At 38.6% G+C, this 17,866-nt stretch overlaps 1 protein-coding gene across 3 annotated transcripts in view; it reads right to left on the bottom strand.

Moving 5' to 3' along the window:
* The window catches only part of NRCAM (neuronal cell adhesion molecule), a 231,993-nt gene that overhangs the window by 143,062 nt on the left and 71,065 nt on the right, over positions 1 to 17,866 (bottom strand). For 2 of the 3 annotated variants that reach the window (XM_030215842.1, XM_030215843.1), the window contains exons 6-7: positions 10,608 to 10,778; positions 1,635 to 1,746 (exon numbers count right to left, since the gene is read on the bottom strand). In XM_030215842.1, the coding sequence (XP_030071702.1) occupies positions 1,635 to 1,746; positions 10,608 to 10,778 (283 nt within the window). Of the gene's footprint in view, positions 1 to 1,634; positions 1,747 to 8,604; positions 8,662 to 10,607; positions 10,779 to 17,866 lie in introns of all 3 variants that reach the window. The other variant, XM_030215841.1, reaches the window with a different exon arrangement.

The raw sequence follows: 17,866 nt of genomic DNA, 5'->3' as shown, positions 1-17,866 counted from the left end.
AAAGAAAATCAAAGCAAAAATAAAAATAAAATCAATTAGAATGAGAGAAAAACAAGGAAAATTTGTAAACATTTAAAAAATCTGTGACAACCCCCCCCCCCCCCCCCCCCCCCACACACACACACACTATTCTACAAAATGAGCTTAAAGTTAGGGACAGTTTATAGAATAGCACTTACAACTGGGAATCATGCTGCACCAACTAAAATGTGGAGCAAATACCCATGACTAAATTTAGGCATGGATGCTCTTATTCTCTAACTACGTGTGTAACTTAAAGGAATGCCCCCAGTCTGCCCTTGACCCACCCATAACCCTCCCATTTCCACACCCCCTTTTTTAACTCGTGCGTAAAATTTAGTCATGGATCTTGCGTAGATTTCAATTAAATCTAACTAGTGCCAATAATTGCTTGTTAAAAGCCAATTACTGGTAATAATTAGCCGATTATTCAAGTTGCATACACCCAAATTTGCACATGCAATTTTTAATGACATAGAATTAGGAGGTTGAAGTCATTGAACTATCTCAACATAGAAGATAGAAAAAAGGAGGCAAGATCATACCTTAGGGGATAACCTTTCCCAGAAAGAACAAAAATTAGTGGTAAACATATGTCTATCATATTTTATTGCTATCTAGTTCAGAAAACAGCTAGTCAATGGATCACTTCTGTGATCCCAAAAGAAAAACATGGAATGTCATGTGACCTCTTCTTGCCCCACTGCAGCAAGCCTGTACTCCATTGTGCTACTCAGATGATATTCAAATCCTGTGCCATATTTCTACTTCTTTATCTTCTCTTAATTCCCTCAATTCTGGCCTCACATTTCAAATTGACTTAGAAAGAACCTCCTTTTCAGAATAGCTCTAAATGTGAGGCTATTTTTCCAAATCCACCCACCCTGCATCAATGGTCATCTCTATCATTCAAGTACTTGATAAAAATCCTAGGTGTCATGTTTGACATCAAACTCTCCTTCACACCTCAGATCAACTCTGCTGTACTTTCCTCTTTCTTTGCACAGCAGCACATCCGTGCTGTCTACTCTCTTCTTTCATCCCCCTCATATGCTCCTTGTCTTTGTAATCCTCATACACTGCTCTTCTTCTTTCCTCACTTAAACACCTTCATCTCGTTCAGTCCACAGCAGTAAAGCTTCTTCACCATGCCCATCACTTTGATCATGTCTTCCTGTTTTACCTTGTGCACTGAAAAATGATTCTGTGCATGGCCAAAACACATGCCTACACTACCACAGGCCATTTTTCAGCACACCTTAGTAAAAGGACCCCTAAGATTGTGGTAGGGGGCAACATGAGATCAAGTGATCAGTGTAATTTGTGACATGGTCCTGACAAGATTGTTCTGAGAATTCAGAGGAATAGCAGTGTACATGTTCAAAAATGTCCGTACTAACTTTTCAGCAGTAAAATATTTAATTGACACCAAATGAAGCATTACCACTTTACATTTGTGCATAGTTGCTGTATTTTTTCATCTAAGCAAAAATTGTTCCTGGAGGGATGATGATACAGAACATGAAATTTTCTTCATATTTTTTAGTATTAACAATCCATAACATATATGTCATTTCTACATTAGCATGCATAAAAGCACAAAACTGACTCACAATCCTTCTGCTATACATTCCAGCAAAAGTACTTTTCCTCTTAGTACCGATTTAGCACTTGTGGCACCTGTGGGTGTTAAAAGACTTGGACGTCTCTTTTCTGATGGACCGTCTGAAATTACAATAAAATAAATCAAATCCAAGAATGTACCATTAATGTGAATATTTTCTCCTTGTCCTACTTAGCACATTTTCAAAACATTGAAAGTAAATATAATTTCCATCTAAATTAAAAATATGAACAATAATGCATAACATTATAAGTTTATAATGTACAGATTTCTATTGGCATGAAAAGTTATATTCTTACACATCATTCACAATAGCTGTTCCTAAAAAGATCATGTTAAGTTTCAAATAGTTATAAGAAAGAGAAAAATCCCATTTCATGCACTTAGGATCAGTGAAGCAGGCTCAGTTCATAAAAGCAAAAGTATCCACTAATACAGAAAATGTTTCAGGTAGACAAGGTTACAACACAAAAACTTTCTATGACAAAATGCAAAGAAAACATTCTTATGCTGGCACTTAGGTAACCTGCTGGGGATATACATTTGTTAGCACATATTCTGGCCGATATTCAGCTCTATTTAACCGGCTAACCGCCAATATTCAGCAGGAGATAGCCCGTTATCTCCACCAAATATTTGAAGTTAGTGCATAGTTGCTAACCAGCTATATTGCATCCCAGGGTTAGCTCCAATCGTGACACTTATGCAGGTTGCCTCCCACGGTCTGAATATCAGGCCCACTGTATTCACTAATGCACCTTAAAACCTTTAAGGGTCCTTTTACTAAGATACACTAAGAAATGGGTTTAACGCATTTTAACGTGGGACTGTACTGCCAGCTAAGCCCATCTCTAACATGTCTGTAAAACAGGGCTTTTTTAAAGGTTTCATCCTAATTTTTCCATTAGTATTAACATGGCAGCATTTACTGCCTCAGGAAGTGCCAAGAAGCCCATAGGTAGGTATATAATAGACTTCTTAGCATTTAGTGCATGCTAATGTTAGCATGCACTAACCTTGCACTAAGCTTTATTAAAAGGGCCCCTAAGTCAGCATTATCCAGTTCGTTCATGTTAATGCGAACACACCAGCTGGATAACACTTCCACATCCATTCCCCACCCCCTTCCCTCATAAAAACTACTCCCGATCATGCCAATGCAAAGCTTGCTTATAACTACATCCTGTCATGTTGATATATGTGCACATACTTTGCCAATCAATTTTAAGAGAGCCATTTACTACATATAAAACATTATTTACTTGTGAAAAATGTGTTCTTATAATTATTCCATCAATTTAATAAAATGTTTATTTAATAATAGTGTACCACCTATTGAATGGAAAATGTATGGATTCTTTGGTTCCAGCAATCCAATTTTTATTCTAATTCCTTTTTTTAAACAATCCTAATAAAGGTAAGAAGCAGACTTACAATCCTGAGACCAGCAGAATTAAAAATATTACTAATAAATGTTCTATTCTGACAGGTATAGAGCATATTCAAAGTTAGCGGCAGATATATTAAGGGCTTTTATTCCCTATATCAGCCCACGATTGTGGAATGGTTTACCGAAATCAGTTAAAACTACTCCCGAACAACAGGCTTTCAGAATATCACTGAAGACCACCTTATTTAGAAAAGCTTACACTACAGTCCCACATTGCATTAGTGACTCCTGAACTGTTACTGTTATGCGGCCGTATTGAATTCTTCTGCACCTTTCTCCTTTCTTCCCCTCTGTCATTACTCACCAACTACTTCACCCTTAATGTACCTGTTTGTTACTAGATTGATGTAAGGCTCTTTACACTGATGTTAGCCTTTTTGAACTAATGTAAGCCACATTGAGCCTGCCCATGGGTGGGAAAGTGTGGGATATAAATGCTATAAATAAATAAATCAATTGGTTGACTTAGAAGACTTGAGGTCATCATCTTTGAGTCAAGCCACTACCAGCTGTATAGCTCCTGGATAAATTGGCAAGCTGTAAATTATTGGTAAACTAGCAGTTCTTGTAATTATTGTAGTCTGTTGAGCCACGATTACATAGCTTCCACTGCAGACAAAGGAACTATAATAGCAGAACATTTCTCTGTCTGAGGCTTGTGTGGCTATCAATTTTCCTAGCTGTGGCTAGAGATATGCTAACTGTGTGCTATTACATATATAAGAGCATAGGATCAGATTAGAAAAGGAGGAGAGAAAAGATTGTTAATTAAAAAAAAAAAAAGAATCAACAGAGAAAGATGAATCAACCAAAGAAAAGTTATATATGGTGCAGGAAAATCAGGTGAATGGAGAGAAAAGAGAAGAATGAAAGGGAAGTACGGAAGATGAACTAGAGGAAAGGAATTGGAAGGTGGAACACAAAGAGAAGAAAAATATTGCAAAAGAGAATCACAGATAAAGAAGACACAAAGGGTGGAGGATGAAGGCAAGAAAAACATCAGACAGACAATAATTTAGGAAAGGGATGAGAGCAGCTAGATGGAATATAGGATAGAGGTTAGAAAAGCAGGGGAAATGACGGAGGATGGGATGAGAGTAACATGAAATAATTCTTGGATGCTGGTTTCCAGTAAGCAATTTAGACCAGCAGAAAATTAAAAAGGGTGTTGTCCCACTGCTCTAATGACTATAAAGTATTTTAGTAGAAAGCCAGCTTGTTTTTGTATTTTTATATTTGGTGTTTATTACATGCATTTAATGAATACAATCCTCAATATCAAAGAAGGATCATATTTACAGGACATTACTATTACATTTACTTTTGCTGTTTTATATTAATGCAACTTTTTTTTTTTTAGTTCTGGTGATAATATACAGTATGTTTACACTTACAGGGTAAAACTAAAGGCAAAATTCAAAAAAACAACAGATATAATTACACTGTAAAATTAAAAATATGGTACTATATAACTCTATTGAATGTATATAGCCATCTACTAAAGTGTATTTGTTGTACGAGTATGTACATAGATATATTCTGTGTTTCAAAATTATGGGACCCATTTTTTTCTCTATAATAAATAAACAGATGCATATACAATAACAAAACTTGATACACTTATGAAACAGCTATAAAATGATCATGCAACAAATATGCAGCATGATCATTATCTTTGTAAACTTCACATAATAAAGATACTTTGAAATGACATATGAACAAATGAAAGCAATAAATACGAATGCTAAGAACATTGAGGGGCATTCTATAAGTGGTGTAGAAAACTCAGTACTGGAAAAAAATTGGCAAGGAGCACATTCTGGGGTCCTTTTACTAAGCCATGGTAAACATTGGCCTGCGGTAGTGTCAGCAGGTGTTTTGGGCGCTCACTGGGCCATTTTTTACTGCGGCTGGGAAAAAAGCTTTTTTTTATTAGGGCAGTAAATGGCCATGCACTAAAATTAAACGTAGCACACAACTATTTACTGCCTAAGCCCTTACCATCAGCCATTGACCAAGCGGTAAGGGCTCATGCACTACACATGCGGTACTCAAGCAGCACGTGCCAATGTGGGCAGGTTGCCGATTACCACCAGGAATACCCCCTGTGGTAGAAAATAGAAAAAATATTTTCTACCATGGGATACAGTGTGCACCAGCTTACCACCGGGTGGTAATTTTCACAGAAAGGGTGGTGGATACATGAAATGCCCTCCTGCGGGAGGTGCTGGAGATGAAAACGGTAATAGAATTCAAAAATGCTTGGGATAAATGCAAAGGAATCCTGTCCAGAAGGAATGAATCCACAGAATCTTAGTGGAGATTGGGTGGCAACACCGGTAACTGTGAAGCAAAACCAGTGTTAGGTAGACTTCTATGGTCTATGCCCTGATCGTGACTGAATAGATATGGATGAGCTGGAGTGTAAATTTTAAGGGGCTTCGACGTTAGCTTCAGAACTTTTAGTACAAGAAAAATGCTGGGCAGACTTCTATGGTCTGTGCTCTGAGAGTGGCAAGTAGAAATTAAACTCAGGTATTCATATAAACTATCACATACCATGTAAAATGAGTTTATCCTGTTGGGCAGACTGGATGGACCATACAGGTCTTTATCTGTCGACATTTACTATGTTACTATTGGCACGCTACCTGTCAATTTTAAAGTGCATGTTCAAAATGTTTTTGTATGGAGTCAGTCTGCAGAGTGCCCTCCTGATTTAATACCACATCTTCAATTCCATCAATGATATTAGTGGTGCATGCACTTCGGGCTCAACCGCTATCAGGGCAGTATTTAAAATTGCCTATAATATCAATTTTCTTTAGTTTCCCAAGTGACCACTGTTTTTCAAGAAACATTTTAAGAAACGTTTTCACTCCATAATAATTTATGGGCTTGATATTCAAAACAATTAAAGCAGGTAAGAGGAGCTCCTGATGGCTCAACTCGTGCTCAGCAGGCCAGTTGCCAATATTCAGCGACACCTAACCGGACAGAAGAGGGGAATATTGGCACTAACTGGCCAAGTTGGAACTGGGCAGGAGAGGGGCATTACAAGGGTGGAGTCAGGGAGGAGCCAGCAATTATTTGGGTACTGGCAATATTCAGTGCAGGTGCCCAAAAAGCTAAATGGGCTGATAGGGCAGCAGAAAAGGCAACCCTAACTATGCCCACTTAGCTGTGTGGGTGCCACCACCCACATAACTTCCAGGTTACCAGTCCTATCTCCTGCCCTTCCCAGCCTCCCAATCCATCCATGCTCATCAGTATATCCTCCCCCCATTCTAATTGTCCCCATTGCAGTCATCCCCGTTCCCTACAGTTGAGCTCTCTTTTCTGATCCCTCCTTCAATCCCCCCCTTGGGTCCCTCCCACACCTTCAAGGTTCCGATCCTCCCCAATCCCCTTAGCATCCCCCCTTTCCATAGTGGAAGCCCCACCTACATCTCAACCCCACTCCATGCCCCCTAGACCTCTCTGTAAACCCTATTCCATAAAGGACTTACCTGGGGGAGATTCTACCACTAGAGTCATTTTCAGAGCCAAAATCAACAGGACAGAAGCAGAAAGGGAACCAGTCCAGCCCCATTTCACTAGATATCACGGTTCTCCCCCCAAATATTGATTGGTAGGTGGGGCTGAATATTGACGGGTATTATATATATCTTCTAAAAGGAGCCTGTTATTGAGATGGAAATGGGGGAAGCCAAAGCTAACCCGGGATTAGTAGCATGGAATGTTGCTACTAAATGGGTTTCTGCCACGTACTTGTGACCTGGATTGGCTACTTTTGGAAGCAGAATACTGGACTAGATGGACCATTGGTCTGACTCAGTATGGCTTTTCATTTGTTCTCATGTTCAAATCCATCTAACTAAATATAAATCACAAAACAAAGCTGAAAATCAATTGAAGAACTTAACAGCACATTATTAAAAATCTAATATATATAAGAAGGAGAAAAAAGCTCTCAAAGGTCTACTTCAACATTTTAATTATTGCATTGTGTCAACCATATGTCAGCATAAGCTTGACTCTGTTATTATCACTGGTCATACAATTATGTCATGATTTGCAAAGAATACGTATCTTGCTACATATTTGTTGCATGATCATTTTATAGCTCTATAATAGGCCTATTTGTTTAATCAAGTTTTCTAATTGTACATCCAGCCATTTGTAATACAGAAAAATAAAAGGAGTCCTATTATTTTGAAACACGGTGCATATCTATATGCGTAATCATACTACACACACACTTTGGTTAAAGGGCCACTCAGACACATTGAAATCCAGAAAAGATGAGAAATAAGGGACCACAAAGTCCATTTAGTTTGCTCAGTTTCATTGCTGGTTTGTCTCTCATTTTACCTTCACTTCCTTGAATCTAGGGATCCTCTAAGTTACAGTCTCTACATCCACCACTTCCCCTGGGAGGCCGTCATATGTCCACCTCATCTCCCTTTCCACAAAGAACTATTTTGTAATGTTGCACCTGCGTCTAATTCTTTTAAACATTCTTTCCTTTGAAAAAGGATTGCTACTTATGATTTTGAGATATTTGAATATCTCTATCATATCATGTCCTTCTCTTCTATCTTCCAGAGTATACTATACATATGTTGGTCTTTCTGTCCTATCTCATGAAGCATTCTAGCTATTTTTTTTCTAGACCTCTAGCTTGTCTACATCTTTTCGTAGACATGGTCACCATTATTGGACACAATGTTATAGGTGAGGTCTCACTGACATCCTGTACAGAGTCATTATTGTCTTCTTTTTTTCTACAGGTTATACATCTATGTAATTAAATTTAAGGTGTGGAAATAAACAATTGCTAGATAAAAGACAACAATTACTTCCCATGTGATGAAAATGTATCCAAATAAACTTTCTATATATTTCTATATGTTGAAGGAAAAAAGGCCTCACAGAGCTCCTAGATTGTCACGATCTACTAGAGCTTAAACGGATCTTATGAAATCCTCTGTTCATCATTGGCCAAAATAAACCTTCAATGTTGATATTATAACACTAGTTCCTCAACTTGAATCAATTAACATTCAAAAGTTCCTAATTTTGAATCAATTAGCTTTCAATTAAATGTCTTTGCACAAAATGCTCAACAGTTCTATCCATGTGAAAAAATTTTATCTACGTAAAAACAGTTATTTGAAACTGAAAGAAAACTTATCTTTCAGCAGCTCGGGCTACCAACACTTGCAGATTCTTCAATTGGAGCTGGTTCCTTCTACCCCTCACCCCAAGCCTAAATTCCCCCTGAATTCCTAATTCTAGTTCCTAATTTTAAGATATAATATATTTTCTCATAAACACAGAATGAAAGAAAAGTTTTAGCATATAAGCCCTACTTGTATATTATCTCCAGAACTAACACCTATATTAGAGACTATGCTTAGTATCTATAGGTTAGGTAGCTACAAGGGTTAAGTTAGTTTTATTCTAGAGTTAAAGGGAAAAGTCACTGCTGATTACCAGAACTCACCACCATAAAAATCAATGTCACTCAAATTAGCTGCAATAGTTTCATTCACTGCATCCACTGAAATAAACAAAATATTTTTTAAAAATGCATGAACACAACACTTAACTGCCAATGAGGCAAATTTGAATGCAGAAAAGAAAATGTGTAGTCTAATCCAGGTTAGGGCATTATTGAGTATGGGTATTTAAACTTACTTAGGTCAATATTTAAACTAGAGATGTACCGAATACGAATAATGAAAAATATTATTCGGCCAAATATGAATATGAATAATGGACATTGAGCTTTAACATAACAAATAATAAAAGGAGATCAACACGGTAGCGTTTTTAGCTCGTGGTAGAAATCAGCTGGCGGTAAACGTCAAGACGTCCATCTCGGCGTTTACCGCCAGCTGATTTCTACCGTGAGCTAAAAATGCAACCCCCCCCCAAGTGTTAAGTAGGATTTCATACAGTACAGTCCCGGATTATTCAAATTTGAATTTAAATCAGTATTTGGCTGAAGATGAAAGACGTATTCAGGACACTATTTGGGGCCGAATCTAATCGAATTCGACTATTCGGTACAGCCCTAATTGAAATACCACGTTGGTATATTTTTAAATGCCAGAATCAGTATTTAAATATAATCTGAGGGCCTGGTATTCATAACAATGTAAATCACCTGTGTGAGGCTAACTGGGCATTTTCAGTGGCACTTAATCAATCAGACAGTGCCGCTGAAATGCCCGATTAGTGCTCAAGTTGAAACCAGCTATTTTGGGGGTATTCCAGGGGCAGCATCAGCACTTAGCTACTTAAATGCTGATATTTCTAGTACTTAACTAGCTAAGATAATCTCATAAACATGGCTGTATAAAATGCAGTCATATCTTTATACGGTTCTTCATAGCCTGTTAGGTGCCGAATATCAAACTTAACTGGTTATGTTTTCACTGACTCCATATACCCAGAAATTCAGTGCCAGAGAATGGGCATGGCCTGGCATTGAAGTTCCGTGGATTATGATGGTGACAATCACTGCCTGCTGAATATCAGGCCCTGAATATTTAGAACCGCTATCCAGATTGAGGTCAGTGTTACCACTATCTGGATAATATAGATAATTTTGAGACTGCCAACTGGATAACTTTAGAAGGGTTATCTGGATAATTTTGGGGACTGCCCGTGCTCTGCTTCATCAATGTCCATTTAGGGGATAATTCTATAAACAGGAAGTCAACCTTTGGGCACCAGGAATGCATGTAAATGACCAGAATACCAGTACATGTGCATGTCTGTGTGCACATAAAGGTGGAAAGGCCAATTTTCTATAAGACAGTGCCTAAACACGATAGCACATAGTTTAAATGTGTGGAGTCTGGATGGAGTGTGGGAAGGGCATACATTTATAAGAATAAATTTAAAATACTATAATTTATGTACATTTTTAGCATTTTGTGTGCAAGCATTTACACCAGCTCTCTGGCTGAGGTACATTATACAGATGCATTTACACTGCTGTATTATATAAAGGCAAATCAGCATCTACTTTCCTCTACAGAACAGGCTCCTTCTATACCTAAAAAGAGGTGCTACTTTATAGAATCGCTCTCCGGTGCCAGGGCAAATTAGTAATGATTTTAGCAGCACTATCTAGATAGACACAGACAGTGTCATGTATCCGGAGAGCAGATGTTGATAGCTGAATAAGTACTGCTGAATATTGGGGCAATAATTAACAGAACCCAAACTGGTGCTTTTCAACAGGGGTATAAATTCTTACAGTGCTGAGTATTCACTAAAAAAATGTTTATTAAACTGGCCATGTCAAAAATATTCAGAATTTTAATGTGCATATGTTTATAATTAAGTTGTCATGTACATGTGTAAGTAAGATATTTTTGCATACTTTTAATGTGATACACATTAGAAACCTATCTAGTCCAATATCAAACTATTGATCAAAAGCGAGTTTTACAAAAGACATGAGAATATTAAATTGAAGAAATCAGTACTTACTTGATAAAACTTTGACAGAAATGGGTTGCTTCTGCTGGATAGTCTGGGTATGATTAAATCTTGCATAACAAATATAATCATCCCGGGTGTCCTCTGCTTGCACGTTGGAGAAATAGAGGTCTCCATTTAGACCTTGAGAAACTCTTTCATTTTGTGGCAATCTCTGAAATGCTAAAGAAATAAGAACAAATGTTGTTTTCACCTCCACACTCAGTAAATGATGGCAAATAAAGAAGTGCACAGTCCATCCAATCTGCCAGAGCTGCACCCATCACTCTATGTAGGTTGTAGTCATTCATGATTAAACACCGGCTGGCAAACTGCCATCATGCCAAGCACATAACAGCGGCAATTTAGAAAGGATGACCAACTCAGAATATGGACCTCCAAGTCTCTGTATCTCATATGGACATCCATTTTTTTCATGTATTTTAGATTAGCATCTGCCCACATGCCGACTGTTCAAAATACATCAGAAATGGATGTCCAGATGCTGGCTAGTCCAGTATGATTATCCATTTTACAAACTGAAACGTCCATACTATGAATGAGGCAGCACAGGAAGGACCATATTATAAAATGCCCTAAAATATGTGGTACAAATCCTTAAATTCTCAAAATGAAGGGAAAAGTCAATAATAAATTGAAATCCTTATCCTTCCAATCTAATTATTGGTGAAATGGATCCTCAGATTTATTTATTTATTATTACATTTGTACCCCGCGCCTTCCCACTCAAAGCAGGTTCAATGTGGCTTACATAGTAATAGGGATTACAGAATATTGATAAAGAAAATAAAAGTGAGCTACACCAACTTTTGTGTTAACCAATCAACGCATTCCTCATTGATCCATATGAAGTGCAATATCCCATATAAACTACTGATAACGTACAATTATCATTTCTAAAAGACAATTCAAAAAGCACTTTGCTGAACAAAAAATATACACACTTGAACTTCATCTGTCTTTTGCCATTTGCTCGACACAGACTGTAGAAGTCTGAGCAGCACTGGCCTTAGTTCCCAACAACTCCTGTCCAACATAACATTTCAATAGCCCTGTTTTGGATAATATTAAACATTAATATTAAATATTAAATTGATGGATTTGAACAGGGAAGATGGATACTACATTATAGTTTGATATGAGTGCCTGTGTTGTCATGTATGTGAATATTTCTTTTATGATATATTATTGAGGTGATTTTAGGTTTATGTTTTTATCTTTTTATTTTTTAATCATCTTTAATAAATGCACAGAAAACCACTAATACAAGAATAATTATTTGGGTTTTGAAATTAAAAAAAACCTCCCACCCCACTCTCCCCAACCTTCCTCCTCCGAAAAACAAGTGCAATACAATAGTTCTAGATCTGTTGGTCTCTTATCCAGATCTAAAGAACACCCAGAGAGTGGGTCCAAGCAACATCAACCGTTCAAGGTCCAACTCCAAACTCTGTGTGGCATGACAAGCAAAAAAGGCTCCCAAATCAGTTAAAATGTCTTCCATCAGCTTGGGTGGTCCCAGCCCTCTTTGTAACATTCCAGAATCAGGAGAGCATAAATCAAATTAAGCCATTGTATCAAGTTAGGAGTGTCCTGGCTCAGCCATTCACTATGATAGCATGTCTTACTAAGAGAAAGAAGTAGAACAATAAAGTATGTTTAAGTTTGTTGGGTTTAATAGCATTGGTAGCATAGTCATCAAACAAGAAAATGTTAGGCTATAAAGGTAAATGGAAACAAAAAATATGATGCAACTTAGAAGATATATCCTGCCAGAAGCGTTGTATAAGCGGACAAGACCAGAACGTATGTCCCAAACTGACATCAGATTGTGAGCATTTCAAGCAATGGCTAATTTGTGCAAGTCCCATCCAAAAAGCTTGCTTAACTGAAATTTATGTGTGAAATAAAAATTTGTATTGCTGCTCCCGATGGATGGCAGATGTCAACTTAACTAAGGGCTTACACACCAGTTTCTTAAGCAAACTCTCTGAGACCTCAACAGCCAAATCTCAAATCCACGCTTCCACCTATTTCTGAAAAGATAAAGGTGGAAGATCAACACTTAAAACTTTGTAGTAAAAGGAAACAGATGTTGTGGTAGTACCACCTAATAAAAAGGTCTCTTGCACACGTTCAGTTGCATCCCTTGTCAAAGCAGGAGTATGCAAAGAAGAAACACGTCTCAATTGTAAATAAGAAAAAGAATCTGCTGGGAAGAGCCCATAATGAGTACACAAGTGATTAAAGAGAGCATTTTTTCCATCATCATCATCAAGACATTGTTGTAACAAATGGAGCCCTTTATCCACCCAAATACTGAATGATCTATTTGGTCAAGCCTACAGGAAAGTCGCAACTACCCTGCAAAGGCAACCAAGCTGTCACTCAAAGGTTCAGCTCCTTTAATTTACATAACCAAACCCAAAGTTTGCACAGTGGAGCAATAAGACAACTACTCTTGATAGGCTTGGACAACATAGCTGGAGCTGTATGTAGTACAGAATGGGGAGACAAGGGGGGCTATAAGCCCTTTCTCATAACTAAGGGGAGTATAGTAGTCAGTATCCTTCAACCATTATTATTATTAGCATTTGTATAGCATTACCAGACACAAGCAGTGCTGAACATCTGATACAAAGAGACAGTCCCTGCTCAAAAGAGCTTACAATCTAAGTAATACAGACAAACAAGACAGTTACAGGTGAGGGAAGTAATGGGTGAGAAGGGAGGAAGGGACAAGGGGAGGGCAATTGTGGCTAGGAGCTAAAAGCAGCAGTGAAAAGGTGGGTTTTCAGCATAGATTTGAAAACAGGTAGAGATGGAGCTAGACGTATAGGTCCAGGAAGTCTATTCCAGGCATAAGGTGACGCGAGAGAAAAGGAGCGAAGCCTAGAGTTAGCAGTGGAGGAGAAGGAGGACGACAAGAGAGATTTGTCAAGCGAGCGGAGTTCACGGGGAGGAATGTAGGGAGAGATGAGAGTGGAGATGTAATGGGGGCTGCAGAGTGGATGCATTTAAGGTCAGTAATCAGTGATCTGCCTGAGATGACATGCTCAATTACAAAAGTCAAGTTATGGGAGACCCAAGCCCCCCTACCAAGGTGCATAAGTCCACTGCTCATAAGTAAATCTAGCTTTATTGCCTTTCCTAAAAAACTTCTGTGCCAACAGCTGAAGCTGCACTTTGTCCCTCCTGTGCAATGCCAGTGGAACATTATGGAAATCATAGAGTCATTTTGGGAGAATGACCATGTGGAAAAGTGCCAATCGGTCCAAAAGGGACAAAGGCAGAGAAGACCAATTTGTCAACAATGTTGTGATAAAATGCATGAGGGGCTTGATATTAACCTCATGCAACTTATCTAAGGAAGCTGGTAACGGAACACCCAAATATCTGGTACAGGCACTTCCCCACTGTAAGGGGAAATGAGCCTGAGCAAAGGCCTCCTTGGCAACATTAATTGGTATGGCCACCATTTTATGATAAATAAGCCAGAATGCCATCTTCACTCCAAAATCCTCAATAAGCTGAAGAAGAGTTGAGACCAACTCCAAGGGTCTAGTAAAAAAAAAAAAATAATAAAGATGTTGTCTGCAAACACCACTGTTTTCAAAACCGGGCCCCCAAGCTGAACCCCCATGGATACCAGGCTATTGGTGAATACTACTCAACAAAGGTTCTAAAAACAAGACAAACAGAGAAGAGTAGAGCACTGACGGTTCCCCTGGTGGATAGGTAAAAACCACACCATTTACCAAAAGTGCAGCAGTAGAATGATAATAAAGCGCTCGAAGTACCTTCAAAAAATAATTCCCAAACCCCAAAACATCAAGAACCCAAAAAAGAAAAGACCAGGAGACCAAATTGAAGTTTTTTTCAGCATCACAACTCAAGGCCATGGCCTCCAGGCCATGCAGATTACCATATTCCCAAGCCGAGAGAATTTTCCTAACATTATAAATAGGCTGTCAAGCTCAGACAAAGCCAACCTGATATTTGTGAATCAGGCAGGGCAGAATAGTACTAAGCCAAAAGGCTATAAGCTTAGCTAAAATTTTATAATCAACATTCAATAACGACATTGGTCTATAAGATGTAAAAGAATTGGGATCTTTGCCTGGTATGAGGATTAAAGTAATCAATGCATCATTAGCCTCCTGGAAAATCCCCCACCTGCAGAACCTGATCAAAATAGGATTCCAACACAGGAGCCACTTGAGACTCCATCAAGTGACAGAACTCCAATGTGTAACCATCAGGGTCCACAGACTTATTCTGGGCCAAGGAGCAGATCATCACCCATATCTCGCTGTCTGTAAGAGGAACATTAAACAAATCCAAATCAGCATCAGTAAGTCTGGGAATCTCAAAGCATCAAGCCCAAACTTAGGGGGAGTAGTTCTGGGCTGGGGTTCAGAATAGAATTGTTGAAAAAGAATTTGAAAACAGGAAGCCATGTTCTTAGGGTCTGTATACAGATTGCCTTCACCATCAAAAATGGAGCTAATCAACTTTGGACCTAACCAGGGATAGATTAACCTAAACAACAGGGTATCTGCTTTATTCCCATACATATGCCAAACATCCAAAAACTCAAAGAGAAAATCAAAGACTTCCACAAAGGAATCCGGAAGAAACAGCCATGAGAGTGGAAGGAAATCAAGTATCAACAGACCACAGGTCAGAAACATATATTTAATAAAACAAAAATCCCAGTCACGTTAACTCTATACTTTGAGAAAGAGTTCACACTCTTTTCCCAGCAGTGCACACATGTGAGAACTATTCATACATGTGCAGTGGTTCATGAATATGCAATGGTTTATGGTATATGGTGTATTAGATTCCATATACTGCTTTTAAGTAATAGCAAAGCAGTTTGCAATGTATAAAATGAAAAAAAAAAACAGAAAAGGAGAAGAATAGGTCAGATACAGGTTTTCTGCAGCTGGCACTCCCTGCCTCTTGGTAATCAAAGGCAATGGTAAATAGATATGTTTTTAAGGCAGTTTTAAATTTCTTAAAGTGTGTGCTTTGTGCATATATGTCAGTAAAGAGTTCTAGAGGAGTGGTGAAGTATAATAGAATGCACTAGATCGAGTAGAATCTAGCCTTGCTCTGGAAACTGGAGGAATGTGCAGCCGACCGTCATTCTGAAAACATAGAGCTCTAGCCAGTATGTAGGGATGATCAAGGATGAAAGATAATGGGAGATTCCTATATATAGGAGTAGGAATTTGGAATTAGACCTTATATTTGCGCCTTATACATATGTATGTGCTAATATTCTATAACATATATCGTTATACCTCTCTACTTCTCGTTCCAGGAATGAACTCTGTACATTTGATTGCTTAACTTTCCCTGTCACTCATGAACTCTTTAGAAATACCACTCTATTTCTCACGCCAGAAATGAACTCGCTACACTTGATTGCTTAATCTACTCTGACTTAACAACCATTTTGTATTTCTCAATCCGGAAATGGCAATCGCCATTACAGCATTATGTAAGCCACATTGAGCCTGCAAATAGGTGGGAAAATGTGGGACACAAATGCAACTAATAATAATAATAATATTGAATCAGAAGCCAGCAGTAGTGCATGAGAAGGCGAGTTATATGATCATATTTTCTAGCATGGCAAAGGATTCCTATATTTATTTATTTAAACTTTCAAGATTTACAAAATCAATCTCTCCCATAGGGGACAGTTCTATAAAGGGCGCTAACAATCAGGAGTTCAAAATCTATATGTTAAGATAGTATTCTATAAGGCATCTGGGCACCCAGATTCTATTATAGAATACAGCCTAAGTTGGTGTTTGAGTGCCACAACTTAGACACCAACACTTACACCGTGTAAAAGGAAGGTCTAAATGTTGGCACTTAAATGTTGGTACCTAGTTGTACAACTTACAATAGTCTAAGGGCCATGTTTACTAAGCTGTGCTAGAGGCATGTTAGCATTTTTAGCAGGTGCTAACCATTAGCGCATGCTGTGTAGGTGCCCACAATATTTCTACGTGTGCCTACACAGCGGGCGCTAATTTTGTGCATGTGCAAAAAATGCTAGCGCACCTTAATAAACAGGGGCCTAAGTTTGGCAGCTAAGTGTGGGCTCCTTTTTCTAAGTGGCAGTAAGCCCAACGTGGGCTTACTGCTTGCTATACAGGAAGTACCGCCAGGCTAACTTAGCAACCCGGCAGTACTTCCCACCCCTAGTGCACTGTTATTTCCATCACTACAAAAATGCATTTTATTTTTCTAGTGCCGGAGTGTACCCAGAAGTAAATGGGCAGTGCTGTGTGCTGCCCGTTTACCGCCAGATTAGCACAGGAGCCCTTACCGCCACCTCAATGGGTGGCGGTAAGGGCTCCCCCCCAAAATGGTTGCGTGGCAGTGCTTTACTTGCTGCACGGCCATTTGGTATAGGAAAGAGAGAATTTCCTTTTACCAGCTGTGGTAAAAGGGGGCCTCAATATGTGTGAAAAATGCGCTGACACCAGCACAGGCCTCCTTTTGCCACAGCTTGGTAAAATGGGTCCATTGTGACCTACTCATGCCCCATCCACATGCACGCCCCCTTGCAGTTATATCCTGAAGCACTTAGGCGCTAACTTATAGAATAGTACCTACCTGCAGTTTATCCCCCCTCCCCCCAATTTAAGCACTTAACGTCTATTTGAGAGCTTAAACTTAGGCACCTAATTGGTACCTACTTGTGGTGCACTATATAGAATTATGTAGGGGATGTTTTGTAGAGTAGCACAACTTCAACATCATAAATATATATGTTCTTGTTTACCAGCTGGGTGGAATCCTAAGGCGAAAAATACTTGAAGCCTGCAGTAGACAGAATAAATGCTCAGTACCAGTGAAATCTTAGTAAAGTGAACACACAGAGCCTGTTGCTTTTGATTTCATAGGATGAACGAAGTGCGGTGTGTACAGTTACCTACAAGGAACATTTGGGGAAGCACAGGACAAATCATCACTCTAGTGAAGAACAAACAAAAAGATAAAGGAGATGGAACTCCTCTCATTTAAGGAAGGGCTAAATAGGTTAGTCTCTTCAGTTTGGAAAATTGATGGCTGAGGGGGGGATATGATTGAAGTCTATAAAATCTTGAATGGTGTAGAATGGGTAAAAGTGAATTGATTTTTCGCTCTTTCAAAAAGTACAAAGACCAGGGGACACTCAATGAAATTACTTGGAAATACTTTCAAAACAAATGGGAGGAAAT

This window comes from Microcaecilia unicolor, chromosome 10, assembly GCF_901765095.1.
Source record: "Microcaecilia unicolor chromosome 10, aMicUni1.1, whole genome shotgun sequence".
In the NCBI taxonomy this organism is placed as follows: Eukaryota; Metazoa; Chordata; class Amphibia; order Gymnophiona; family Siphonopidae; genus Microcaecilia; species Microcaecilia unicolor.
This window is presented reverse-complemented; position numbering and strand designations above follow the sequence as displayed.